The 26946-nt window shown below is 48.1% G+C and overlaps 3 protein-coding genes across 15 annotated transcripts in view; 1 reads left to right on the top strand and 2 right to left on the bottom strand.

Moving 5' to 3' along the window:
* Positions 1-9832, bottom strand: part of CAD (carbamoyl-phosphate synthetase 2, aspartate transcarbamylase, and dihydroorotase) — a 22860-nt gene extending 13028 nt beyond the window's left edge. For 2 of the 4 annotated variants that reach the window (XM_041754889.1, XM_041754888.1), the window contains exons 1-15: positions 9285-9687; positions 8892-9031; positions 6984-7113; positions 5975-6117; positions 5660-5801; positions 5288-5459; positions 4899-5084; positions 4604-4716; positions 4129-4274; positions 3728-3859; positions 3401-3634; positions 3050-3271; positions 2657-2845; positions 2284-2408; positions 1980-2110 (exon numbers count right to left, since the gene is read on the bottom strand). In XM_041754889.1, the coding sequence (XP_041610823.1) occupies positions 1980-2110; positions 2284-2408; positions 2657-2845; positions 3050-3271; positions 3401-3634; positions 3728-3859; positions 4129-4274; positions 4604-4716; positions 4899-5084; positions 5288-5459; positions 5660-5801; positions 5975-6117; positions 6984-7113; positions 8892-9031; positions 9285-9366 (2287 nt within the window). In that variant the 5' untranslated portion in view covers positions 9367-9687. The other 2 variants (XM_041754892.1, XM_041754890.1) reach the window with 2 other exon arrangements.
* On the bottom strand, positions 9773-14756 carry ATRAID (all-trans retinoic acid induced differentiation factor). The gene is made up of 7 exons (XM_041754904.1): positions 14627-14756; positions 13820-13941; positions 11225-11296; positions 10944-11015; positions 10722-10843; positions 10332-10429; positions 9773-10110 (listed from the first exon to the last, which is right to left on the bottom strand). The coding sequence occupies exons 1-7, from the start codon at positions 14723-14725 to the stop codon at positions 10006-10008; spliced, it is 690 nt and encodes a 229-aa protein (XP_041610838.1). The 5' UTR covers positions 14726-14756; the 3' UTR covers positions 9773-10005.
* On the top strand, positions 14701-26691 carry SLC5A6 (solute carrier family 5 member 6). Of its 10 annotated transcripts, none has more exons than XM_041754897.1 (18): positions 14701-14837; positions 15522-15587; positions 17840-17933; positions 19150-19689; positions 20004-20069; positions 20408-20459; positions 20837-20904; positions 21225-21379; positions 21786-21926; positions 22117-22246; positions 22771-22859; positions 23287-23399; positions 23754-23821; positions 24249-24335; positions 24484-24665; positions 24860-24963; positions 25187-25305; positions 25707-26691. In XM_041754897.1, exons 4-18 carry the CDS (start codon positions 19300-19302, stop codon positions 25854-25856), a joined length of 1914 nt encoding a protein of 637 aa, XP_041610831.1. In that variant the 5' UTR covers positions 14701-14837; positions 15522-15587; positions 17840-17933; positions 19150-19299; the 3' UTR covers positions 25857-26691. The 10 variants fall into 10 exon arrangements, with proteins under 10 accessions (XP_041610831.1, XP_041610834.1, XP_041610829.1 ...); XM_041754895.1 differs by lacking the exon at positions 14701-14837 and adding an exon at positions 14980-15116; XM_041754894.1 differs by lacking the exon at positions 14701-14837 and adding an exon at positions 15130-15335.
* Positions 26692-26946: the final 255 nt, after the last annotated feature.

Raw genomic sequence — 26946 nt, forward strand, 5'->3', positions numbered from 1 at the left:
TTAAATTTACCCTAGGGTCTTCAAGTATTTCTTACCAATTATATTTTTCTATTTACGATCCTAATTCTTTAAAAGAACTTTTTTTTTTTTTTAAGATTTTATTTACTTGACAGAGAGAGAGAAAGCACACACACAAGCAGGGGAAGCAATAAATGGAGGGAGAGGGAAAAGCAGGCCCTTCACTGAGCAGGGAGTCCAATGTAGGGCTCAATCCCAGGACCCAGGGGATCATGACCTGAGCCGAAGGCAGATGATTTACCAATTGAGCCACCCAGGCACCCCTTTAAAAGAACCTTAAAACATTAAAATGCTAATAGTGTTAGGGAAGCAGATAATTGATTTTCTTCAATTCCTTTGTAACATGGTCATATTATAAAAGTGTATATTATAAAAGGGCAAAAGAGAAACCCAACATATTTATATGCCCACCTGGGAAGATTCTGAAATCATATATATACCCAAATTAATCCCTGTGTGACAATGATTATAAATAACTACTCTTTTTTGGTTTGGTTCAACTACTTTGCTAATTTCCCAATGGTTCACGTATCTCGCTTGTTTAATAAAAGTTACAAAAAGTTATCAAAGATCACATTTAAAGAACAACTGAAAAGATGTAAAACATTTAAATGTCTCATCTGGGAATCAATCTTTGTCACGTTTTCAGTCTACTTCTTTTTACCAACAATTTAATTATGGCTTCATTCCCATGTTTATTATAATTTTCATGTAACAGAAATTCATCTCCAGAAGGAACAACTTGGCAGTCTTGTAAGATTTCTAAAAATTCCAAAATAATATCTGAGCTTACTTAGACTTGCTTGTTTAAAGGCTACTATTGCTCTTGGGTCACTTGAGTGGCTTAGCTGGTTATGTGTCTGGCTTTAGCTCAGGTCATGAACCCAGGGTCCTGGGAGGGAGCCCTGCTTCAAGCTCCCTGCTCAGCAGGGAGTCTGCTTCTCCCTCTTCCTCTGCTCCTCCTTTCTGCTTGTGTTCTCTTTCCCTCTAATAAATAAAATCTTAAAAAAAAAAAAAAGTCACTATTTCTCTTAATGGAAATTCAGAACACAATGAAATGCTCTTTCTTCTCCCTAGCTGGAGGCACTGTGGTATATGAAATGCTTTGGCTGAAATGTTTTAGAACAGTCTAGGGTGTCTTAAAGGGGCACTGTAGGGAAGCACATTAACTTAATTCCAGCACAATTCAACCACTACTTGGATGTTGACCGTTACACTCATTCATAGTTCACTACTAAATTTCCTTGTTTTTATGAACAAGGTCTCAGATGTCCTGCTCTGATCTTAAACGTTGTATTGAAAAAAAAATATTGGTGACCGTGGCAGAAAGTGCCTGGTGGAAATGGGCTGATACTGGCTACCACTGCGCTGACTTGGATGGCGAAGTGTTCACAGAACAGTAGGCCTCACTTCCCCGAAGCATCAGTATTTAAATTCGCAGAGAGAACAAACTGTCACTGGCATTAACAGTCTAGTGATGAAGCTGTGGGTAGAGTTTCACGAACCCGGTCTCGCCGACGACAGGCAACAAAGTATGACACAGGTGTGCTTAGCTAGCGACTAGATCTAGTTTTCTGTTCTTGGCTGTACCCTCTACTCAGCCATGTCACTTCCCTTCTGTGGGCACTTCAGCCTACTCATTTGTAAGGTGGGAGAGCTGGGCTAGTCTGATGGCTATCACCCCATCCCAGAGATTCTGACACGCCCACCATCTGGGAGTGGAGGTGGTATGTGTATTCTGGCACAGATTTCTAGATGCCTTTGATTCTCACTCTTGATGGGGACTATAGAGTCTGAAATGTCCCTGTGAGTTCTGAGAAACCATGTTCCCAAGCTGCTGGTAATGTAGGACCTGAAAAGCTATGCCAGGAAGCTAACTCCGTGACATTCTAAATTCTTAGGACTGCTGGAATCCCAGAGGGTGATCTGGGGAAGGGTCTCTTGGGGCGCGTCTCTCTCACCAACACTCTTCATGCAGCTCCCGATCTTTGTGCTGACACGAAGGAACTTGCTGAGGTCCCAGCGAGGGATCTTCACCACACAGTAATCCAGGCTGGGTTCAAAGGCTGCTGTTCCCCCTGTCACGGAGTTCCTGGGAGTCATCATGTGGAGGTGCCAGGACAGAGTGGGGGATGTAAAGAGTGAGCTTCCAGATAGCTTCCTCCATATCCACACATCCAGACCAATGTCCTTTTCATAATCCCTGTCCCAAGAATGTTTTTTTCAGCTCCCCTCACCCCTCTGATCTTTCCCTCACTTTCGTACCTGAGCTCAGGCAGAGGGATGCCCAGAGCTAGTTTGGCTGCCACATAGGCCAGTGGATAACCTGTGGCCTTACTGGCCAGGGCAGAGCTGCGGGAGAGCCTGGCATTCACTTCAATAATGTAATACTGCGAAGAGAGAGAGAGAATCACCCGATAACTGACCCAGAGGGCCCAACTAAGAGAGGCATCAGAAGGGCCACAAATCAAAGCCCTTTCCAAAGGGAAGGATAGCAAGTACACCAACCCTATCCCAGTCCAACCCCTAGCACAGACAATCCTGACTTCTACTCCAAGGTCTCTAAGATCAAAAGGCCCCAAAATTATGGATAGGGGTCCAAAAGCTAGAATATCAGCTCCAGGACCTAGAGTCTCACCTGCTCGGATTCGGGGTTCAATGCATACTGCACGTTGCACTCGCCAACAATTCCAAGGTGCTGCGTCACCTTGATGGCTGTCTGCCGCAGGAGCTGGTATTCCCTGTCATTCAGCGTCTGGCTTGGAGCCACCACTATGGACTCACCAGTATGGATGCCCAATGGGTCCAAATTCTCCATGTTACACACCTGTGAAAAGGAAGGTCCCATGGAGATCATTGCCAAAGGGAGTCAAGAGAGGCAGGAGGCTGCATCCCAGGATCCTGTTGCTTCTGGGGCTACACCCACCCTGGATCTAAGGGACATGTAGCCCCCAAAGATCTCAGCCTTGGGCTCTACTCTTACTAGAGCTCATAAGCCTGACATTACTCCCACCTGACCTCCATCACTCACCGTGACACAGTTGCCATAGGCATCTCTCACCACCTCATATTCAATCTCCTTCCATCCCTTCAGGGACTTGTCTACCAGCACCTGGCTGGTATGGGCAAAAGCGGGAGCCACAAGAGCAGAGAGCTCATCTCTGTTAGAGGCAAAGCCAGAGCCCAGGCCACCCAGGGCAAAGGCTGCACGCACCAGCACCGGATACCCCAGCCGCTCAGCAGCTGCTTGGGCCTGTAAAGGGCAGAAGAGACAAACAGATCAGGCCTCGACTGCTTGCTACACAGAGGCTTTTTTTGCCCCGGAGAAAATAAGATACAAAGCAAATGACATCATTCTACCTTCCCCCAGCCACCCTCAAACCTGTTCAAGAGAACTGGCCGCCTCACTGGGGGCCACATGTTCTCCAATCTCTGCCATCCTGGAGGCAAAGGCACGCCGATCTTCAGTCAGTTCAATGGTTTCCACAGGTGTGCCCAGGACCCGGACCCCATACCGCGCTAATACTCCGGCCTTGGTCAGCTCCACACCACAGTTCAGAGCTGTTTGGCCCCCAAAAGTCAGTAATATGCCATCTGGGCGCTCATTGCGGATCACCTGAGGGAGGAGAGAAACAATAAGCATTAGGACCATGGGGGCCCCCAGAGGTGGATCAGGATCCCCCCTGCCCACACGGTCCCCTCCTCATACCTGGGTTACATAGTGAGGTGTTATGGGAAGGAAATAGACTTTGTCAGCCAGCCCCTGGGAAGTCTGCACTGTGGCAATGTTGGGGTTGATCAGCAATGTCTGGATGTTTTCCTCCTTTAGGGCCTTAATTGCCTAGGGAAACAAAAATGGTGTTATCAGCCTCGCCTGCAGAAGCATGACTATCAACAGTCTTGGACCACCAGCGTGTCTCTTCTCTCCCTCCCTGTGCTCTCAGACCCTAATAACCAACTCCTATTCCTCAGCACCTCACTTTTCCACACATTTCCCAGATTTCCTGGTTCGTTCCCTTCCTACAACGAATGTCATGCCTCAGCCCTCTCCTCCAGACTATCTATTCCTGAGAGTCAAGAGCCAGAGGGGCAGGGATGGACATGCTTTACCTGAGAGCCTGAGTAGTCAAACTCTCCAGCTTGGCCAATGGAGAGGCCCCCAGAGCCTAAGATCAGAACCTTTCGTGGTGGTGGAAGCCCAGAGCCGGGGGTGGGAATTCCAGGCGGACAGAGACGCTCAATGAGCCGCTCACGAACTGTGGAGCCAAAGAAAGTCATAGAACATTAGAACTGAATGAAACCTGGGAGATCATCTACATTAACTCTCTCACTTTACAGAAGGATCCAAAACAAGTCATGCCTCTAATGAGTGGCAGGGGCAGGACGAGAAACCAGAACTCCTGACTCTGGAGCTCCTTTCAACAGGAACAGCATAAATTAATCATCTTGGCTCAGTTGTTTTCCCAGTCCATTCCCTTAACTTCCCAGACGCATCTCAGTTTCCTGAGGCATGTCCATCTTATGCCCATCCCAGAGCCAACCCTGTTCTTAGTTCTATACAAACCAGTCCTGCTCAGGTGCTTACCTGTCCAGCCCCCAGGGTTCCCAGCTGTGGCTTCTTTCACAGTTTCCAGAAAGATATCAAAAAGAAGCTCCATATCTGAAGGACCAGCTTGGTGCTCTGGGTGAAACTGGACACTGTTGAAGAGATGGGATCTCAAAACAGGCCATCATCTCTGGCTTGGCATTGGCAGTCTTGAGAGTAGGTAGCAGGACAAAAGGCTGGGACCCACTGCTCAGCTTTATTTTTTGATTTTCAAGACCCCGGGACTTCCAAGTCCTACAGATTCAGTCACCCTGTCAGAATCACCCAGACTCACCTGAAGAATGGCAGGGTATCATGTACAATGCCTTCATTGGAACGATCATTGGCGTTGGTAAAGAGTGGAAGCCATCCTGCTGGCAATGAGTCTGTTTCCACAGCAAATCCATGGTTCTGGGATGTCAGAAAGCAGCGCCCAGAGCCTACCAGCAAGCATGGCTGATTATGTCCTCGGTTTCCGTATCTGGAGATGGAAGCACACTGAGTCACGGGCCCCTTTCACACCCCCCGTCCCACCCTTCACCACTGTACCAAACCCAGCTTCTGTTGACCCTCAACCAGCCCCTGCTCCTGTTCCAACGCTAATGCATACCAAGTCGATTCCCATCCCCAAGACTCCCCACCGTTCAGGTCAGTAGTGAGGGCCCTTTCTCTCCCAAGTCCCACCTCATCTTGTATGTCTTGGCCCCAATGGCTAAGGCCAACAGCTGGTGTCCCAGACAGATCCCGAAGACAGGTCGGGGATTAGGCTCAGATATGACACGGCTCAGTGTGGATACCACACTGGGATAGGAGGCAGGGTCACCAGGGCCATTACTCAGGAAGACACCCTCATACTCTGGAGTGGGCAGAAAAGATGATGTCAAAACCATAGTTTAACCAGAGAGAGACACACTTGCAGCCCTTACCAACAGAGCAAAAGCCCTGATCTCTGTCTCCTTCCCTGTAACTCATGTTGACTTATAGCAACTAGACCAAGGGACAGATCTTCTACCCACGCTGCCTGTCTGTAGCCCTGTACACACCCCAGCTACTCACCCTGGCTGTCTAATGTGTGGTCCCACGGTACCACAGTGACCTCAGCTCCACGCTGGCACAGGCATCGGATCTGATTATACTTAAGGCCACAATCCAAAGCAAGGATCCGAGGAGTGCCCCCTGCATTGAATACCCTTGGAGCCTGAGGAATAAATGGCACAACAGTTGGCAGCTGTGATCAATGAGGATAGATAAACATACACCAACCCCTGCCTTTGAGGCCTCTTCTGATTTGCCCAAGTGTTCATCCCAGTTATGGGCAGAATAACACTACCGTGCTACAGCTTGCAACACTCTCCCACTCTACCTCTGTACCTTAATTGAGACCTCTGGCACCAGGGGGCGGGCATTGGGGTCCAAGAATGGCAGGGCTGAAGGCTCTGTCCCATCCTGGACCAGCTTTCCCAGCAGAGACCCTTGCTCTCGCAACTTCTTAGTCAGCTCTCGAGTATCCACTCCTGTCAAAATAGCACACTCTGAGATCACACTCCCCCAACTCAGTCATGCATGAGGTTAGACTTTCAGAAGCACTGCATTCCAGAACCCTGAGTCACACACAGCTGTTCTAGGGGCATCAAAATCCTGGGCCATCCTGATGGAAGTACACTACCATGAAGTATTCTTGCTAAAAATATCACATCTGAATTGAACCATGACTTCTAGATTTGTTTACAGAAAATAATACCAGGAGACAAAAGAACATTCTAAACAACGCTACAGGAACATAATCAACAAAATGTAGGTTGTGGGACTCTCTAAAGGAAAACTGACTTGTTTTTGTCAAACAGGTTACAAGGCTGATTGATCAAAAAGACATCAACCAAATGCAACATACAGATCTTACTTAGATCCACACTCAAATAAGCGGTAAAAGACATTTAGATAATGGAGAAAACTTTGCCTGGATATTTGATATTAAGGAATTGTTATTTTTTTTTAAAGGTATGATAAGGTTATTACGGTTATGTTTTGAAAGGATCCCTTTTTCACAGTGAACTATCTGTGGACAAAATGGTACAATGTCTGAGACCTGCTTTGAAAAAATTAGAGGAGGTTCTAGGTATAGTGGTAAAATAAGTTTAGTCCTGAGTTAATGATTACAGAAGCTGGGGGCTCATTATATATTATTCCCTCCTTTTGTATGTGTGAAATTTTCTATCTGATCAAAAGCTGTTTCTTCTCCAATCCCCAGACCCCAATGTAAACCTTCCAAATCCAATACATTCTATCATAGCCTCGGTCTCAAGTTCCAATAACACACAAGAGACCTGGGCTTGGCAGGATACTTGGGCTCTGCCCAGATACCATTATGCTCGCGCCATACCTTGCAGGCCAGGTATGCCATGCTGTTGCAGCCACTGGTGCAGGGTGCGGGTGGCACTCCAGTGGCTGGGCGTGGGACAGCACTCTCCCACCACCAGTCCTGCCACATGGATCCCCGAGGATTCAAACCACTGCCGATGGAAGATGGAAGGAAGAAATCGTGAGGAGCCCAGGACCATGTCTTCCTAACTTCTTTACCCATTGTATGGCAGGGACCATATACTTCAGCTACATTGAACGACCTGGTCATTCCTTTAACACACCAAGCACCTTGTGCTTTTGTTCTTTACCAACAATGCCTTCCCCATATGAAACACTGAACACCAGGCCCTCTTTAACAACTGGAAATGATATTTTCCTTTCCTTTCTTTACTCACTTTATTTCCACTGTTCTTGCTTTTTACATTGTATACAACTGTGTGTGTGTGTGTGTGTGTGTGTGTGTGTGTGTCTCCACCACAGAACTATGAACTATGAACTCCTCAGGAACAAGGTGCCTGACACATAGTAGCAGTCGACATTTACTGAGTGTCCACTTAGTGCCAGGCATTGTTAAGAGATGTTGGGGGAGGAGCAGTGAGTATGCAAAAAGACAAGGTCTGGGTCTTCACTGTTAATTTGCTACTTAAGGAGCCTGAAAATTAACAAAGCAACATACAAATAAACAAGATCATAATTACAGGCTATGATAAAAGCAGAATGTAAAATAGACGTACAATACCTTATCAAGCAAAAATAGAAGTTCAGGGTATAACACTAGGCATGATTATGCACTTCCCCCCACCCGTAGTAGGGGATTATCAGTTTAAAAAAACACAAATTTGCAACCCAATAGATAAGCATTTAATAACTAAACAGAGAAATGGGTCACTTATGTGGGAAGGGATGGCATACTTAAGTCACATATGGTTTAGTGGTAGGAGGTTTAAAAAATGATGGATACTGAGACCATTTTTAGGGATCTAAAGGATAGTTTGGTAGATTCCTCCATGGCCAGGTAGACTAGTCTGCATATAGACTGGTGCGTTCACAGTACATGTACCACAAAGGCATCCATGGTTGGCTAGAGGCTCTAGAAGGCCTTACTCATCCTGGTTCTGTTAAATGCCTTGATTTTGCAGGTTTGTAAATTCTTATTTTGTCAGTGTGTCTACAGCTAACAAAGCTGAAGATTGCCATATGTTAACCAACATATCGCATTATAAACGAGAACGCAGTGTTATTTATAGATCTGTGAGGAGGAATGGTCCTTTCCAGGAATAACAAAGTATGTCCCTTACCTAGGGTTCCCTATCCTAAGTGTTAGGGTGAATTAAAGAACTAAAGGCTCACAAGTCTGGGAAACCAGGACAAAATGCACTTTGAGGAATACTGTACCTAAGCTAGGGGGATTTCCACTATTAATTTGATTTTTTTTCATTAGAACTTTCAGAGTGCAACTTAGTTTCCAGATTCCAAAGGAGGAGGAATAGGTGGAACCTCACTGTGGGAGAAGATACAGTTTTCTTATCTAGAGATAAAAACTTTACTAAAAAGTGGCACAAAATGAGTCAAGGTAAGGAAAGGACGTTTAGAAGATGATTATCAACTTGACTGGTAGGTGAACTGGGACTCACTGGGATGGATGTAACCTCAGTTTCCAGTCTCTTTCCCATTATGTAATCTTAAGGCATTGCCCCCATCACTCTACTGCTAAAAAACCTTCGCGGGTTCCTTACTCTTTGGCTTGGCATCCAGTGCTCGGGCTTCTCTAAGTACTTCAAGTCCTGGGTAAGATTTGTCTTAACACTTCAGTGTGTATCTTTGTTCTCTCCAGGATGCCTAACTTAATGTCAATGTCTTCACTTCACTAACAGTTAATAACCATTGATTTGAAAAGGAAAGTAGAGAAAGCATTGGGTGTGGCTACCTTACTGAGACCGAACTCATCCACTTCATCTGTGGGGATGCCATAGTTGCCGATCAGAGGATATGTCAGCACTAAGATTTGTGCTTTGTAGGAAGGGTCAGTGAGAGCCTCGGGGTAGCCGACCATGCCGGTTTGAAACACTGCAAGAAAAAGGCAGGGCTGGGGCTCGGGCAAGACACCCTTCACAAAACTGCTCAGGGTGATGACAATGCCTCAGCAGAAGCTGCCTTGACCTTGAGGGATAAAAGGGGCTGGGGTGGGGACAGGGGCACCAAAGGGGGGTGGGAGGGAGGGTGTGCAGGCGGGAAAATGGCGGGTTTGGGCAGGGCAAGCTGGGCAAAGAGGGGCAGCAGAAAGTGGGATGAGGTCGGCAGCCGGCCCGAGCTTGCTTACCCACTTCCCCGGCAGTCGACACAGCGGCCCCAAAGGGCTGGCCCCGCAGGACCGACCCATCTTCCAACATCAGGGCCGCCATGGGAACGGAGCTGAGGCGGGGGCGAGCAGAGAAGCGGGAAGCGCAGCAAGCCCCAGCCGATGCTGGAACCACGTGAGGTCGGCGCGCCAGGAGTCGGTCCACGTGGCTAACCGCGCCGGTGGCTAGAGCGCGGACCGCGGAAGGCGCAGGAGCTCCAAGCGCGCTGGGCGGCGGCAGACTGCGGCGGCGCGAGCAGCCGGCAGCGTGAAGGGCGGGGCCGAGCACGTAAGGGGCGGGGCCAAGCCTGCAACAGCGTGGCCAGCGTCTCCTCTCCACCCAACTCCGCCCCACTGCAAAGCCCGGGGAAACCTGGAGAAGAAAACCGACTACCTCAAAACTCTCTCCCGCTCTAACCAAGAAATACACAAAGCCAGGATGCCTCTCTCTAAAAAATAGAAAAAAGAACGACAAAAAAAGATGTTTATTATAGTCCAGCACAAATGGGGCACCGATTCTAGTCCATTCCTGGACTGCAGTGTCCACAACACCCCAAGGCTATGCAACTGTCCATCTTTCTGTCAAAGGTGGCTTCAGTCTTGAGGAAGATCTGCAGGCCAACCATGGTTGTCTAGGGGGAAAATCTCCCGGGTTGGGCTAAGATCAAGAAGATCTTTATGTCAGTATGAAGACTTATGTGGTTCACGAAGCCTTGGCTTTTCGGCGTTGGGTCCCCCAAAGCAGAACGGAGATAGATAATGTGGTGGATCCCAGGATACCGAAGAACATAAGCAGTGAGAAGTAACCCTGTGAATGACAGACCAAAAAAACCCCTCATACATCATTACACCAAGGACTACATCCTAACACCTAGTTCTTTCCTAGTGTATCTATCCCCTTTCCCAGGGCAATTCTCTTATAGTTTTCTTCTCAAGATGATTTGCGGCAGCTCTCCTCTTATGGCTCTTTCCGAAAGGTTCTTCCTTATGCATGTCTCTTACCTTTATTTAGAAGGCCTAATTCCTCACCTGGCGCATACACTTGTAGCCATGGAAGCCATCAGCACAGACACATTGCAAGAGACCGGGTCCATCAGGTACACAGGATCCATTCTCAGGACAAATTTCTGTGAGCCAGAGAAAAACAGAAACATTACTGGATCTCATTATGTAGGTTTCCCAAATATCTGCTTCAACTTAGATTCTCTCAATTATTTATAGGTCAGACGTAAAAGAAAATTTCAGATAATCAGAATATAACAAAAATAATACAATATATCTTACGACATCTTTCGTAAGGGGTTAGAGGTTCAGAAACCTGTACAAGCAGCACTTAAGCAACTTTACTGTCAGATCTAAAATGGTGAATACGAAGGGAGGAAAGGCAGTTCCTGGAAGGGTGGAGGTGAAACAGCATACCTTGGTCCCCAGTGGTGTTGCAAAAGTTCCTTTGCCCTTGGCAGATTTGGTTGTTTATATAAAAGGTGACAGTATTCCAGGCATTAATACCTCCAGGACAGCTGACATCCTGTGGCAGTATCCTGAACACAACATAGGTAGTCATAATGCACAGTTCAAAATTACTGAGCTCACAGTGCTGTCCCTCTTTGCTTCTCTCCCCAACTCTATACCCTTACTTACAGAGTCTGGAGCTGGGTAAAGCCACGGAAGGTGTTGGCCAAGTCATCCTTGAGGGGGTTTGCTTGCAGGTCTCTGCAAAGTACACACCGTTAGCACTGTGCTCTAGAAAACACTACTTCCACTCAGATATCTTCTTGGGCTGGTAATCCAGTTCCTATTCTGAGTTGTCCAAGTTTGGAGATTAATATTCAGACATGTTTTTAGGAGTCCATTCTCAAAGACTTTACTATCAACCCTTCACCACAGTTGCCTTTAGGTAGGGAAGATAACTAACCACTTACATGATGACAGCAGTATGTGCCTGAGGAAATTTTGGACCAAGGTCCTTCAGAGAACAGTTCTGGAGATCCAGCCTGGGGAAAAAAGTAATCAGTGTAATTTTATGTCTCTCCTCATCTGTGGTAAACTAATATAACCCTCTTTTCAGCTAATATTAACTGAATACAGCTGTGTTCAGGGCCACAAACTAAATCCTGTGGTAGATGTTTTAATTCTGCACTATCCAATTCAGTCACCACTAGTTACACGTAGCTATTTGAATTAGGTAAAAAATAATAATAATAAATTCTGTTTCTCAGTTCCACTGGCCACATTTCAAGTATTCAGTAACTACTCATCATGTGATCAGTGGCTACTCTTTGGAGAATGCAGATACAGAACATTTCCATCATGGCAGGAAGTTCTATTGGAAAGTACTGTTCTAATCAGTGTATCTATGCATCTGTGCATATATTGGAAGAAATTTGTTCCTTGTCTAAGTGAATCTCACATTGTAGTACTATGAGTCTCAGATCTGCAAAAAGCCTTCAAATAGGAGAAAAAATTGAAGTCACATAAATGAAAGTTTTTTCCAAGTGCATTTTCTACCATGGATGGGAGGTAAATTATTGGATATTAAGGACCACGCCACCTTATTTTTTCTTCACTATATATTGCTGTCTGTTCCTTTATTCTTTAAATACAGTGCCTATTAACTGCAAAAATTGGGAGAAAAAGAAAACCCTTAGTATCTTAGCTTTCAAGTGGCCTACAGCGTGATAGAGGAAGACCCTCACCAAATGTAAAAACAATATGAACAGTAAAATATAATCTGAGGGGCACCTGTGTGGCTCAGTGGTTCAGTGTCTGCCTTTTGCTCAGAATCATGATCTCTGGGTCCTAGGATCGAGTTCTGCATCAGGCCCCCCACAGGCAGCCTGCTTCTCCCTCTGCCTATGTCTCTGCCTTTCTGTGTCTCTCATCAATAAGTAAAAATAAAATCTTAAAAAAAAAAAAAAACAATCTGAAAGAAATCACAGGACAGTATACGAATAATTTTGAATGGTACTACCCTAAGGATTAATGAAAGTAAAAAAGATGAGATACTACTCTAGCACTGAGTAATATCATTCACAGAAGATGCTGGAATTGAAGGACAGATATGTTTTAATTTGGTAGAGGAAGGAAATTTCAGGTAAGGAGAGGGGCCTGAACAAAGAAACAAAAACGGAATGCTTTTGGAAGCAGGAGTGTCTGGCTGAAACCAGATCCTCATGAAGAGTTTTAGTGGACAAATATTTGGAAAAAAATGTTTGAAAGGTGGATTGAGACCAATCTGTGGTAGTTTATGCTTTGAACTTTATCTTGAAGGCAACAGACAATTCTAATTTTAAAACCAGAGAGGAAAGATAGAAAAAAATTGATTTTCAGATAGTCTGCTATAGAGAAGAATTTAGGTAATTAGGCAAAGAGAATGAAAGCAGAATAGACGACATTTAGGATTCTCAAGTGAGGGTACACTCAAGAGGAAATATTTAATAGGACGCTAGAAGAATCTTGTGTACCCTCAGCTTGGAGAGAGGGCCAAGGATACTAAGAGATCTAGTTTGGGGAAATACCTGCATGGTGGTTAGAGCTGAAGCCATAAGAGGTGGATCCTCAGAGTGTAAAGGGAGAAAATGCAGGGACTAACCATCAGGGAACAGAATTTGCAGAAGAGGAATTAGCCTCAAAGGCTGAATTAATTGAAAGGGAAGAATACCCTATTAGCATAGTGCCTTGGAGGCTAAGGGAGTCATTTCATGGAGATGCACATTAAGTAATCCAGAATTGAAAATAAAAGAACAAGGCTTCTCTTAAGAGAAATCCATAAAAGGCTTTTTTTTTTTTTTAATGGGTAAAAATTATGATTTCTCTGCAATTTTAACCAGGAAGAATCACAGGGTTGTTTACCTAGCTAAAAATGCGATAACACATTTAAATGTGTGAGAATCATGGTTTGGATGCCCCCAAAACGGGCATCAATATTCATCCCAAAAGCCAATCAGACAAGCCTTTAAGAATCCAATGTGGGGGGCAGGTGTCACCTAGATGGCTCAGATGTTTGAGTGTCTGCCTTCTGCTCTGGTCAGGATTTCTGTGACAGGAGATCCAGCCCTGAGGCTGCTTCTCCCTCTTGCCTCTGCCTCTCCCCCTGCTCATGCTCTCTCTCTCTCTGTTTCAAATGAATAACATCTTAAAAAAAAAAAAAAAAATCCAGTTTAGGGGGTGTGTGTGCCTGGGTGGCTCATTTGGTTAAGTGTTGGACTCTTGATCTCATGTCGTCTTTTTTTTTTTTTTTTTTTTAGATTTTATTTATTCATGAGAGACAGAGAGAGAGAGAGGTAGAGGGAGAAGCAGGCTCCCTGCAGGGAACCTGACATGGGACTCAGGACACCCTGGGCTGAAAGCCGTGCTAAACCGCTGAGCTACCCAGGCTGCCCTCATGTCAGTTCTTGATCTCAGGGTCTAAGTTCAAGCCCTGCGTTAGGTTGAAGACTACTTTAAAAAAAAAAAAAAGAAGAAGAATCTGGTTCGGGAACTCCTCCAGTATCCAAAGTTGTCTTTTCCTCCCTCACCCCACGATGGTGCCCTCTTGATTCAGGCAGCAGCGGTTGTGCAGCATTAGCCCTGGTGTCTGCTTACAATAAAGGGTCACTTCTGACAAATTTCGCACACTCTCTGGACACAGGATGCATATCTGCAAAAGAGAAAAAAACTATTAAGATTCCAGAAAGAAAAGCTAAGAAAAGAACAGGTATCAAAAGTTAACTGCCAGTACACTCTTCGGAATCCTTATCTGACATTGGGCAGATAAGTGTCCTATCTTTATCATCAAGTTTGACTAAGGTATTCGTTTCTTCTCCTAGAGCCAGGAGCCAAATCAACACACTAGACTTTCTGCACCACACCTTGCCCAGGAAAGGCCCTCATCTTCGAGGATCACTGCTTGGGCATACTTATTATGCCCTCTCCATTGACTTCTCAATCTGACAGACCCGGTTTGGCCAGGTATAAAAAGAACTCATCGAGCTTTACACAAAGTACAGTACTGCCCGGGCACGATATACGGCATTCGCGCGTGACGAGCTTGAAGAGGAGCCAGAGGACTCGGTCAGTAGTCGAAACATTTAAAGTTATTCAAAGATTAAGGAAGAAGGAGATCACATTTTAAAGGTCTACGTCAGCAGGTCGAGGGCACTGGGAGACCTGCGCAGCGTGCGTACTCGGGAGCCGCAGCCGGCTGGGCTACAGCTGGGGAAGCCTCAAGGACCAAATCCGACCCACTGGCGGGCTGGGGAGAGCGGAGAGCCGAGGGCCGGCGATCGCGAAACGAGGCTGCCCAGCAACTCTGTTTCAGCCCGACCTCTAGCTTGCTTCTGTACCTCGGGTAGCGCTAGGGCCCTTTCCGCGCCCAGAGCGAGGAGCACGGCCGCTGCCCAAGGCACCAGGAACGAAGAATCGCCCGACCCGTGAAGAGCCATTTTTTTGCTCCCTCCGTCCTTCTCAGCGCCTCGCGAGATTTGCGCGTGTGGTCCAGCCCTCCCCGGGCGTGGCCTAGTGCCCCGCACGGGCTGGGGCTTACTGCTGCTTGAGGTCAGAGCTCTTCTCTGTGCGCCCCAGTCCCCGTTGGGGAGGACTGGTCAACTCCTTCTCCTTTTTCCCTGTTAGCGAAGGCTACCCCGGTGCCGCTCTCTCAGCTCCGCATTCCTCGCTTCCGGACGCCGAGGTCGCGTCACCGCTGTGGCTCGGGGCCCACTCCGTCAGCCCTCAGTAAACATGGCGGCGCCACGTGAGGCGACCAGGGGGCGGGCCTCCGCTGTCACTCAGCCGGCACGTGGCGTGCCCGGCTCTGCCGTTCTGCTGCGCCCAAAGGTGGAGGAGACCCGGCAGATGGGCCGGACCCGGGCGGGCCGCCGCATGGGGGCCAGGGCCCAGTGGCTTCCTGAGAGTGGCGCGGGGCGGGGAGGGCAGGGGCGGGGCGAGCTGGTTCCCCGCGTGGAGGCGCGGGAAGATCTGAGTTGAGAACGCGTGGTGTAGTGGTTCAGCTACCTCACGTGTGGAGGGAAGGCGGGAAGCCAGCAAATAAAGAGGGTAAGGGTGATAGAGGAGCGACGAGTGAAGGGCAAACTCTGGCGGGAGGAGACAAGCCTGGGAAGGTCCCGGGCACCCTGGCCCTTTCACCTCAGTCGGGAGTCCGCGTGGCGGCCGGAGTCTTGGTGAGGAGGGAGGGGCGGGATAAGCGCTTGCCTGTCTTCTCATCTCCCACTTCCTTCCCAGAAAAACGAAGCGATGCTGATCTCAGGAAAATCGACTGGACCTTCTTAGCCCTGGCTGAGCCACGAGGTAAGGGAAAGCCGAGCGCTACCAGGGTAGCCCTGGGGAGGCGCGCACCTCGCGCCCGCAGGGACTGCTGTTCCCTTTGGTTAGGGCCAGGCAGAAGCTCGTCAGAGCTGACCCATCTTGAATGGCCAGCCCGGGCTTCCCTTCCACATGTGGAATCTCCTCAAAGGATTTGCTTTCAGCGGGCCACCACGTTCTCTAAAAGCAGCATTGGTTTTCTAAGGTATTTTCATAAGGGTACCAAAGCCTTTCAGACCTTGAGGAATTCAAGGCACAAGGACAGATTTTGAAGGAATCTTTTCTGGGACAGTTGGTCCTGCAGGTGTCCCCTTTTGCCTTTTGTAGGAGTCCAGGCATTCAGTGCCAATGGGTGTGAGGGAGGTAGGGTGGTGTAGAATGATTCTCTTCCCTTTCTGTGTGTATTACACTTTTTAAAAGGGGATCTCCTAGCCCAGTACTGTGTGTTACGGTTTTAGTGAAACCAGTCCACCGTTTTGGCACCCCCTGTCTCAAAGAGATGTAAATCCATGAGGTTTAGAACAGTGTAGTTTTTAGAAAACCACTAACTATCCTGTTCTTAGAATCAAAGTCCTGTCGGAGGAACACTTTGTTACTGGGTCAGGTTTTTCTTGTCTTGCCTGGTTCTCTTCAACTTATCCAGGAAGGTTCTTTACACTTCATGAAAATAGAATTCTATCAAGAAGCTCCACCAGTTTACCCCAGCAGGAGAGTCTCTAGTTCCTGTATGTCTGTGTTCAAGTCTACACTGAGACCTTTTTTCCTCTCCGTAATTGCCATCGCCTTATCACTAACCCTTTATGGCTACGTGTTTTTATTTGCACACAGCAGATACTTTGTTTTTCTCCAGTATTTTCCATTCCCTCTATCATAGTAAAATTTGCCAAGGAGGAGGGAGAACTAAATATGTTGCAATGTACAAAGGCCCAGGGCATCTTTAGGTTAAACCAGAGTGGCCTCTTGGGAACATCGTTCTGGGTACTAACATTTGTGACTCGTAGAACATGTGATCCAAGAGTTGCGGCTCTGATTTCCTCTCTTTGTTGGCCCCATGAGGTTCAGAGTTCAGGTTTGGTCTGTGTAAGGCCGTATCTTGCCAGCCAGGCAACATCTGCCCAAGAACACAGTGTGGGAGAACTAAAGACAGGCAGGCTGATCTTTCTGCTAGTGGGCAAGAACAGAAGACATAGGTTAACAGGTGTCTAGACTAGTTGGAATCTAAACTTTGTTCCATGAATGACTGACTACAATTAACATTCTGCTTCTGCCCTAGTTCTGGGAATAGTGAGAATGAGCCCCGTGGTAAATCACCTGCCCTAAGGCCCCTGGAAAGCCACCTGTCTTCCTTGCAGATAGCACCTTTCTATGTTTCTTGTTTTGTATCATGCTTTGTAACCTTAATCAAGTTCTTTAATTTTTCTGTTTCCTTAAGAACTAGAGAGTTCGTGCAAAGTTCATAAACCGAAAGGTGATACCAAGGGGTACTTTTTCATTGTTTATCACTAGTAAAGCTTATAACATACATGGCACACCACTGGGTTGCAAAAAGAGCTGAGTTGCCTCACTAAAAAAAAAGGAATAAAAAGAAAGGGGGGTGTTCAGAAAGCATTAACTATCATCATTTAGGCTATCTGAAAACCTGACATGCTTTTGAATTTTTTTTTCTCCATGTCAACGAGTAGTATCTCTCATGGATATCCTCTAAAGACATTGTGGTGTACATGGAGAGTGGATGGACAGGGAATCAGTAGACCTGAGCTCTAATCGATGATGATGATAATCAGCTCTGTGGTTCTGGAAAGATCACTTGAGTCATCTGGGCCTCAGTGTCTTTGTTGGTAACTAAGGGGGTTGTGATAGTGATCTCTTAACGTTCTCTCAAGTTTTGAAGTAATATAATCCTGTCCTTGTTTTGAGGATAATGCTATATTCTTTGAGGATTAGTATTTTTTGTGCAGGAGTCAGGAAAGCAACTTTCCCATTTCTCTGGGCTCCTCCTTTCTAATTCTCTCTAGCTCATAGTGCCAAGTGTGACTTACAGTGAAAGCTTAATCCAGCTAGGAATGCTGTTGAATGTGAGCTCCCTATTCCCCACTCTGGAGCCTCTAGGACTGAGCTGGAGTTTGGGGGCCACAGGGTAATAGGGCCATTTGGATCGCATTGATTGGTTCCCTGAAGGGGCCAGAGCAAATAGCTGCCGAGCTTCACTCCGCCCCTAATTCCTGATTTCACCTCAGCTACTTATAGAGCCGGACCCTCGGCTTCTGCCCAGCTCCAGACACACACAGCTTCTCCAGACAGCACTGCCTCAGAACAGAGAGTCTTCTCCAGGTAGGTGCCTGCCCAAGAGGAAATGAACACTTTCCCTGGCTGGTTTGCTTTTCTGTAATCGTAACTCTGAACCTCTGGTTCCAGCATGTTGCCCTCTCACTTTTGAATCCCAGCACTTTTCCCAGATCTGCTGTCGATTATAGTGTTATACAGAGAGGGTCTGAGAGGTAGGTGGCAGGGCTTATCTAGTAGTGTTGGGGAGAATGAAGAGATTGGCCTGGGGATGCGTGGAATGGAGTTTGGGGCTGCCATGTAGATAATCTTACTGGGGATCAGTACTGAGAAGGGACCCTGTTAGGAAGGTAACACTGGGAATATGAGAGTTGGGGGCTTAGGCTAGGGGAAAGAGAGGAAGCCATGCTGTTATTAGTCTCCATTTTTTCCTTTTTTCTTTCTTTCTTTCTTTCTTTTTTTTTTTTTTTTAAGATTTTATTTACTTATGAGAGACACAGAGAGGCAGAGGGAGAAGCAGGCTCCCTGCGAGGAGCCTGATATGGGACTCAATCCCAGGACCCTGGAATCCAGCCCCGAGCCAAAGGCAGGCTCTCAACCACTGAGTTACCCAGGTGCCCCCAGTCTCCATTCTTTCTTCCCTGCTGGGCTGTGGCGCCAGGCTGGGGTCTGCTGGCTTGGTATATTGTAGAGATTGGGTCTGTGCCTGTTAGTGGGCAGGGAAATCTTTGAAAAGAAATGCGGGCCAGGATTGATTTGTGTGTGTGTGTGTGTGTGTGTGTGTGTGTGAGAGAGAGAGAGAGAGAGAGAGATTGAGGTAGAGACCTATGAAGGTTCTCTTTCATTTTTTTAAGATTTAATTTATTTTAGAGAGGAGGCTGAGGGGCATAGGGAGAGAGAATCTTAAGCAGACTCCACACTGTGTGCAGAGCCTGATGCACAGGGTTTGATCTCACAATCTGAGCCAAAACCAAGTGGGACACTTAACTGATTACACCTCCCCCCAGGCACCCCAAGAAGGTTCTTATATTTCACAGCTGTGTATGCCAAAAATGGTCTTGGACAAGCAAGCAGTTGTCTCCTGGCTGTCTCACTCTGCTGCATCCTTTCTCCCTCCCCTACCAAAGCCATACTAGGACCTCCAGACCTACAAGGGCTGTACAGAGCTGGCTGGTCCAAGTTTGATGGGTGTGGGATACACAGGCCTGAGGATGGGTGCCCATGAAGGCAGGGTAGGCCTGACTAGGAGATGATTCCTTTGCAGCTCACCTTGGACAATGTCACTTGGTGGAGAAGGACTGTGAGATCGTGGCTGGAGTCCAGGCTGTAGCCACCTGCCTGCTACTGCCCAGCTGAGTGGCAGCCCAGAACCCAGGAGCAGCAAGTGGCTGTAGGTCACAGACAGAGTGAAGATATGAGTGTAGGGGTGGACACCTGCCCCTGGCTCCCAGGCACAGACACAGATACGGTCACGTCTACCTTCTCCCTTGTGGACTATGTGGTGTTTGTCCTGCTGCTGGTTTTCTCACTTGCTATTGGCCTCTACCATGCCTTTCGGGGCTGGGGCCAGCACACCGTTGGCCAACTACTCATGGCGGACCGCAAAATGAGCTGTCTTCCTGTGGCTCTGTCCCTGCTGGCCACTTTCCAATCAGCTGTGGCCATCTTGGGTGTGCCATCTGAGATCTACCGATTTGGGACCCAGTATTGGTTCCTGGGCTGCTCCTATTTCCTGGGCCTGCTGATCCCTGCACATGTCTTCATCCCTGTCTTCTATCGCCTGCATCTCACCAGTGCCTATGAGGTAAGCAGGGAGGAAGAGGAGTACATAGGACCATTAGGATCAGGGATGGGAAGAAGGAAGAGGGCATATATGAGGAGTCTGGGCCCCTGGACCTCTTCTGCCTAATGAGAGTGATGGCACACATCATGTTTCCAAGTTCTTTCTGGGTGAAGTCAGATGAGGGGAAGGAGGGTGCTGTGCTGAGAGGCCCAGAACAGACAGGAGTTGGATATTTCTTTGTGTTCTGGGCTTCTTGAGGGAAGTTGTGGATGAATTGTGGGGATAGAGTGGGGAAGAATACTTTATTTATTTATATATATGCGTATACATTCTAGTACTTGGAGCTCCGATTCAATAAAGCTGTGCGGGTTTGTGGGACCGTGACTTTCATCTTCCAGATGGTAAGTAGAAATGAGGGTATAATTTGAGCCTGAGATATGGTAGCGGGACTCAGACTCCAGTATATTGAAGTATTCTGAGCTTTCCCTGCTCTCAGACTGGCAAGATTGAAGGTCCCACTAGGGGTCAGTGTCCCTGAAGTCACCAGAGGCATCCTGCTTCCTATTCTTTCCAGTTCCAGCATAGTCACTTTGGAGGCAGCAAGCCAAGATTTAGAAGGGAGACGGAAGTGAGCCTAGATGAAGGGAGGCCATTAGGATATTGGAGCTGAAGTCCATCTTTTCTCTCTACCCACCCTCATTTCCCTTCCCCCTCACATTCTCTTTTCCACACCCAACAGGTGATCTACATGGGAGTTGTGCTCTATGCACCATCATTGGCCCTCAATGCAGGTGAGGAGTCATAGCCCTTGGCTCTCAGCCACAGCAAGCTGGGAAAACACCTCTGGGAGGGGCAGCTAGAGGAGAGTGCAGAAAAGAATCCAACCTTGGCTAGGAGTTACTTCACTGTATGAGCCCTTGGCTAGTCTCCTAGAGGTACTTCTACCTCTTGGTTCACCTCACTCTGAAAGCTAATCAAAGATTACCATGTCTCATCTGAATTGGTTAATCAGCACCTTTTGGTGGGGTTCAAACATTCTTTTTCATTGTGGTGAATGATTTATTTCATCCTTAATTACCAAATGTTTCATGTCTTACTGAGGTTTTTTGGTTTCTCTGTTGGGAAACCCTCTTCCAAAGATAGGAATGTGGTTTTTATCTGTTTGCAGTGACTGGCTTTGACCTGTGGCTCTCAGTGCTGACCATAGGCATTGTCTGTACTGTCTACACTGCTCTGGTAAGTGTACCAAGTCTTAGGAGAGGTGGGGGAGAAGGGAGGAAATAAGGGGTGAGGTAAAAGTGTAGATGAAATGGAATAAAGTTCTTAAGTGGGATAAGATACTATGTAGGAGTTGGAATGGGACTTTGGTGGGGGGTAGGATGTAGGAGAGGGGATGGTGTACAAAAGTAGGGGTTGGGGTGGGAATGATGTCAGCAGAGTCTCAGCAATTATAGCCCTCCCTGGTGACAGTATGGTTCCTTGCTGGTGGTATGGTGTCTTCACTTGTGGGTAGTTTTAAAGACATGTGTGGCAGGCATGCTTTCTTTGCCCTGCAGGGTGGGCTGAAGGCGGTCATCTGGACAGACGTGTTCCAGACGCTGGTCATGTTCCTAGGACAGCTGGTGGTTATTATAGTGGGGTCACGCAAGGTGGGCGGCATGGTGCATGTGTGGGAAGTGGCTTCCAAGCATGGCCGCATCTCTGGGATTGAGTAAGTATACCCCTACCGCAGTGATCTGTAGTGTGTGGGAACCAGCCCATCCTAGGGCCTGAACTCAGGGCTGCGGTAGGCAGAGGACAAACTGTGGAAGCCTTAGGGGCAGCACTGAGACAAGCTGCCACTGCATAGATGGAGAGTGATCACAGGGATCTCGCTGGTGGGGAAGGAGGGTCAAAGTGTTTTTAGTACCTGGCATGAGTCTGTGGGGTGGAGGAACGGGACCTATCCTTCATCTTGCTGCAGTGTTTGTTGTGTCTACCTGGTTCTTAACTTCAGTAGCTCCAGTAGCTCCTTAGCCCTGCAGCAGCATCTCCACTCTGTTCAGTACCCCCATTGGAGGAGTTCAAGGAAGACTGTCTGGACCTATGCCACAGTGAGCAATTGGTGTCTGTTGCAGGCTGGATCCAGATCCTTTTGTTCGGCACACTTTCTGGACATTGGCTTTTGGGGGTGTCTTCATGATGCTCTCCTTGTATGGAGTGAACCAGGCTCAGGTGCAGCGCTACCTCAGTTCCCGCACAGAGAAGGCCGCTGTGCTGTGAGTGCAGGGACATGATGTCCAGGGAAGAGGGGTCCCAGTTCCATGGGGCATTTGGGGTTAGGGCAGGATGCCAGAGCACATACACACCCATTGGGGTCAGGATATGGGTCTGTTTTCTGGGGCTCAGAGGCATGCCTAAGGGTGTTGATTAACAGCCTTGGTTTCGTTGGCTCTGGTCTCTTTGCAGCTCCTGCTATGCAGTCTTCCCTTGCCAGCAGGTGGTCCTCTGCATGAGCTGCCTCATTGGCCTGGTCATGTTTGTCTACTACCAGAAGTGTCCCATGAGTACCCAGCAGGCTCAAGCAGCCCCTGACCAGGTGAGAAGTCCTCGGCACCCTTCTGTGCCCATGAGGCCCGAATGGACTCTCACCCTGGGTAGGAAATGGATGTAAGTCGTTTCTCACTGTGGGATACTACAGTCTAGCACATGAAGGTCCCAGCCCCTGGCCAGCATCACCTAATCATAGTGCTCACCCTGCTGGGGTGGGGCCCTTTCTTTATTGGCTCACCACTGTGTACTGTGCAATGCGCTTTGCTGGGAGCTGTCACGTATCTGGTCTTCTCTAATCCTTACACAGCCTCATTTTACGGGAAAGAAAAAGCCTCATCCAGGTGGTCAGAATGCTCATCACACTGCTAGTCAGGGGCAGGACTAGGGTATGAACTGCATTATACTCTATCTAGAGCCCATTTTCTCTCCACTAACTGTGGGTCACTTTCAGTGCTTAACCCTCTTATTTAATCACCCACTCTCCATAGACTGGTAGGGGCACACCTGGGGAGTTCCCTTGGGGAAAGGCTCCTTTCTCAAGAGAGCTGTGCACTTCTGCTCTGCCTGCAGTTTGTCCTGTATTTTGTGATGGATCTCCTGAAAGGCCTGCCGGGCCTGCCTGGGCTCTTTGTTGCCTGCCTCTTCAGTGGCTCCCTCAGGTATCTCCTTTGACCATTTCCCTCAGGCTTGGTGCACCTGATCCCTACTTGGCACAAAGTGATGGGCGGAGGAGGGGACCTCTCTGAGTTTCTCAATGTGCCCATCCATCTGTGGATGACAAGGGACAGCTCATCTGTGTAGAATAGAGTATATCCTCTCCAGGAGATGCCTCCTTGTTGGTGAAGGATTCTTGTTTTACAACACCAGGAATTGATTCTGCTTGATTAAAACCTGTACCTCATTCAGAAAAGGACAAGATGTCCTTGCCTTCCGGGCTTCTTCTTCCACTGCCAACTGTGAGGACAGCTTCTGGCTGCATATGTCCTCTCCTGCCTTTAGGGTGCTATTCCCTCAGTAGGGCCCCTGTTGCTTTTGCCTCTCAACTCCCAGACTCAGTATGGTTCGTCTTTGTCTTCCTCCTTTCAGCACCATATCATCTGCTTTTAATTCATTGGCAACTGTTACGATGGAAGATCTGATCCGACCCTGGTTCCCTCAGTTCTCTGAAGTCCAGGCCATCATGCTTTCCAGAATCCTTGGTGGGATTGTGCTTCCTCATCTTTTCAGTTGTATTTTTTCTAAGACGCACCCTTAGAAGGGGTGCTTTTTAAGTCATCAGCCTGCTTTACAGCACAAGCTTTAGCTTAGGCTCAGCGCTTGCCCAGCGAAGCACACAACCTTGTTGATATCAGGGCATTTCCTGGGAAGGTCTCTGAGTCACATAGGAGGGAAGACCAGGTGGGAGGGACCTGGAGCTGGGGCAGGAGGTAATATGCCCTTTTTCCAGGAACACAGAGATAGTGGTTTGGCTGGGGAAGGAGGTGTGCTCTACTTTTCCCCCTTTGTAATGTGTAAACTTACCTTTGCCTGTTTTCTCCCTTCTTTTTCCCCAGCCTTTGGCTATGGGCTGCTTTGTCTGGGAATGGCCTATATTTCTTCCCAGATGGGACCCGTGCTACAGGTAAGGACTATGCAGAGAAGAAATTAGTTTTTAAGGGAGAGAAGAAGGTGATTGAAACAGGAAGTTGAGGAAGACAGCTGATGTGAAGGAAATAGTACAGAGATGAGTATTACAAATTCACCTTTGATGGACACCTTTAGCTGTAAATAGCCTTCCCCAGAGTCATTCCCAGGATATTGTTGGCTCAGAGACATCTTAGGGATCAGTCTCAGAGGAGATCCTGAAGCACATTCCATTAACATTCCCAGGATTCACCCTCTGGAATCCTGCATTCTGTTGTTTCCAGGTAGAAGATATAGACAGATCTGATGAGTGGGGCACTGAGGTGTTGATGGGTGGCCGTGCTCTACACTGCTGAGGCTGGAGGTCTCTGAGCCTGAATGTTCCTTTATCTCCCCCCCCCCCCGCCCCATCCTGTCCTCCACAGGCAGCACTCAGCATCTTTGGCATGGTTGGGGGGCCGCTGCTGGGACTCTTCTGTCTTGGGATGTTCTTTCCTTGTGCCAACCCTCCTGTGAGTGATCCGTCTGGTTCCACAGTTGTGTACAGGGGTGGATGTGAGGAATGGCTTGGCAGGGCTCTCCTCGTGAGTTCTGGGAACTGGTGTGAAGATTTATTAAGACTGGCATCATGACAGGAGAATGTACTGTGTCTCTGGGCAGGGTGCCATTGTGGGCCTGTTGGCTGGACTCATCATGGCCTTCTGGATCGGCATCGGGAGCATAGTGACCAACATGGCCTCCGGCATGGCTCCCTCTCCCTCTAATACATCCAGCTTTTTCCTGCCTAGCAACTTGACCACTGTCACCATGACCACATTGATGCCCTCAACCACCCTCTCCAAGTGAGTTGGGTCTTGCTCACTCCTTGGAGAGAATAGCTCATTTTTGAGGGGTTTTCCAGAGTTCTTGGTAAGGGATGGGCTACCAGAGTCTTCAGGGATGTGTTGGGTGTTGCGTCCCAAGATCCTGGGACTGTGTCCCTGAGGAATAACTCTGTCAGCAAATTGCTGACTATCCTTATTCCTGTTCTCCCCAGACCTACAGGGCTGAAACGGCTCTATTCCTTGTCATATTTATGGTACAGCGCTCACAACTCCACCACTGTCATTGTGGTGGGCCTGATTGTCAGTCTGCTTACTGGTAAGGGCATGTTGAATGGGGACCCAGAAAAGTGAGACTGAGGTAGGCCACTCAAGGAATCTGGACTCGGGGAGAACTGACTCTGCCCTTTGGGCTCCTTGGGTTTCTTGGCTGAGCTCTGGGAGGTGGTCAGGGGCTAGGGACTCATATCCCTGAGAACAGATGGTTTGTTGGGTGTACACTGGTTACATGTTGGGAAACTCAGGAGTACCTTTGCCTTCAGGGGGAATGCGGGGCCGGACCCTGAATCCTCGGACCATTTACCCAGTGTTGCCAAGACTCCTTGCTCTCCTGCCCTTGTCCTGTCAGAAGCGATTTCACTGCATAAGCTACAGCCAGGTAGCAGCTGTGTTGTCTAGATTATATCCTTTCTTCTCCAGATCACTACCAGACCTTCCAGATTCCCTTTCATCCCTTTCCTTTTTTCTCCCCAGCAACTCTCATTATTTGTCTGAACCTGGACTGTCCCCCAGCAACTGTCCCTGCGTCTCCCCTCAGTGGAGTGCTGGCTTAGTGGGCAGAAGGGTCCCAGCCCAGAGAGGTGCCCAACTCTGTTCTGCTGCCTGCCCCCCACCACTCACCTTGTGCTTTGCAATCCCTTTCTTCCCCACCACCCTTTGTTGTTCTCCCTTCCAGTAGGGATCAAAGCAAGGTCTTTCACCTTTTCTGCCTGAGTTCCTTCACCCTTTTGTCCTCATGTTCACCTCACCTCTTCCACTCCTTTTGCTCTGTGTGTTCTTTAGGACCTCTCGGCAGACACTGCTGCGTTTCCAGAGAAGATGAGTAATGGGATGTTGAAGAACAGCAGAGATGAGGCCGTGGCAGTGCCTGAGGAAGGCTCAGCCCACCAGGGGAACAGCCCCACCTTCATCCTCCAAGAGACCTCACTGTGATCTGGGCTCAGATCCCAATGCTAGAGGCCATTCTGTAGTATAGAGATGAGTCACATGATGTACCATGTAGGGACAATCAAGGACTGGATTATCTAGCCCACCAAAGTACCTAAAAAGGTGTTTGGGCTGCAGTAGAAGCTGTCGTGTCACGGGAAGTGTGAGGGCAGGACAGGGTTTTTACTTGTCCCTTGACAGTCTATTCTCTAGAGGACCAGGCTTGTGGGGGACAGGATTTTGTTAGAAAGGGGGATCGAAGCAAATCCTCTGGGAAATGGATAATGGCTTCTGATTAACCATCATCAGGCTCCTTTGAAGTGAATAGAAACAGTAGTGCTAGGTATCACTGTTCTGGAGCCTGATTTGACAAGGTTGGCCATGTTTACCATGAAACACAAAGCTGCCTTGGCCAGCTGTTGCTTCTCTTGTGGTACTATTTAAGCATAGATTCTGTTACCCACAAAGGGTCTGTGACTACTTTCCAGTTGTCTATGATGCCCAGACCCCTCTCATTCTTACCTGTCTACCTCCATTCTTGAGGGGGAAGGTTTGGTGTTCCTGAGAGACCTCAGAATAGACTAGTACATTCATCTCCCTTGTATAGAGTAGGGAAGCTTTCCACCTCATTGCCCCCACCCTCCACCTATGTTATGGGCACTTGGAGATGGGGCACATGTCAATCTGAGAAACCAGGGCATGACCAGGTCCACTGTGGAGTGTGCCATCCATCTGGCACACTATCCTAGTGTCATTTTTTTGTTGTTGTTCACGTTTTCTGTTGGAGTTTCTTTCCCACATATCTCTGTTCTGAGGGAATAAAAACTTACCGGACCTGGAATCTGGACTCCTGTACTGTTCACAGCTATTCTGGTCCACCCCTGTCCTATCCATGGCAGGGGTAAAGTGCTCCCTCTTCCCCTCCACAGGTTTTCCTCTGCTCGGGAGAGGTGAGAGGAGATTGGCACTGGCTTTTTAAGATCTGGTGACTGGTTGGCATGTCCTCAGGGTACAGCATTGTGTTCATCTGATGCACACTCTCCCTCTGCTGTTTTTCGTCCCCTATGGCTGTCTTCTGTGCCCCTACACCTTTTCC

Source organism: Vulpes lagopus, chromosome 5, assembly GCF_018345385.1.
Source record: "Vulpes lagopus strain Blue_001 chromosome 5, ASM1834538v1, whole genome shotgun sequence".
In the NCBI taxonomy this organism is placed as follows: Eukaryota; Metazoa; Chordata; class Mammalia; order Carnivora; family Canidae; genus Vulpes; species Vulpes lagopus.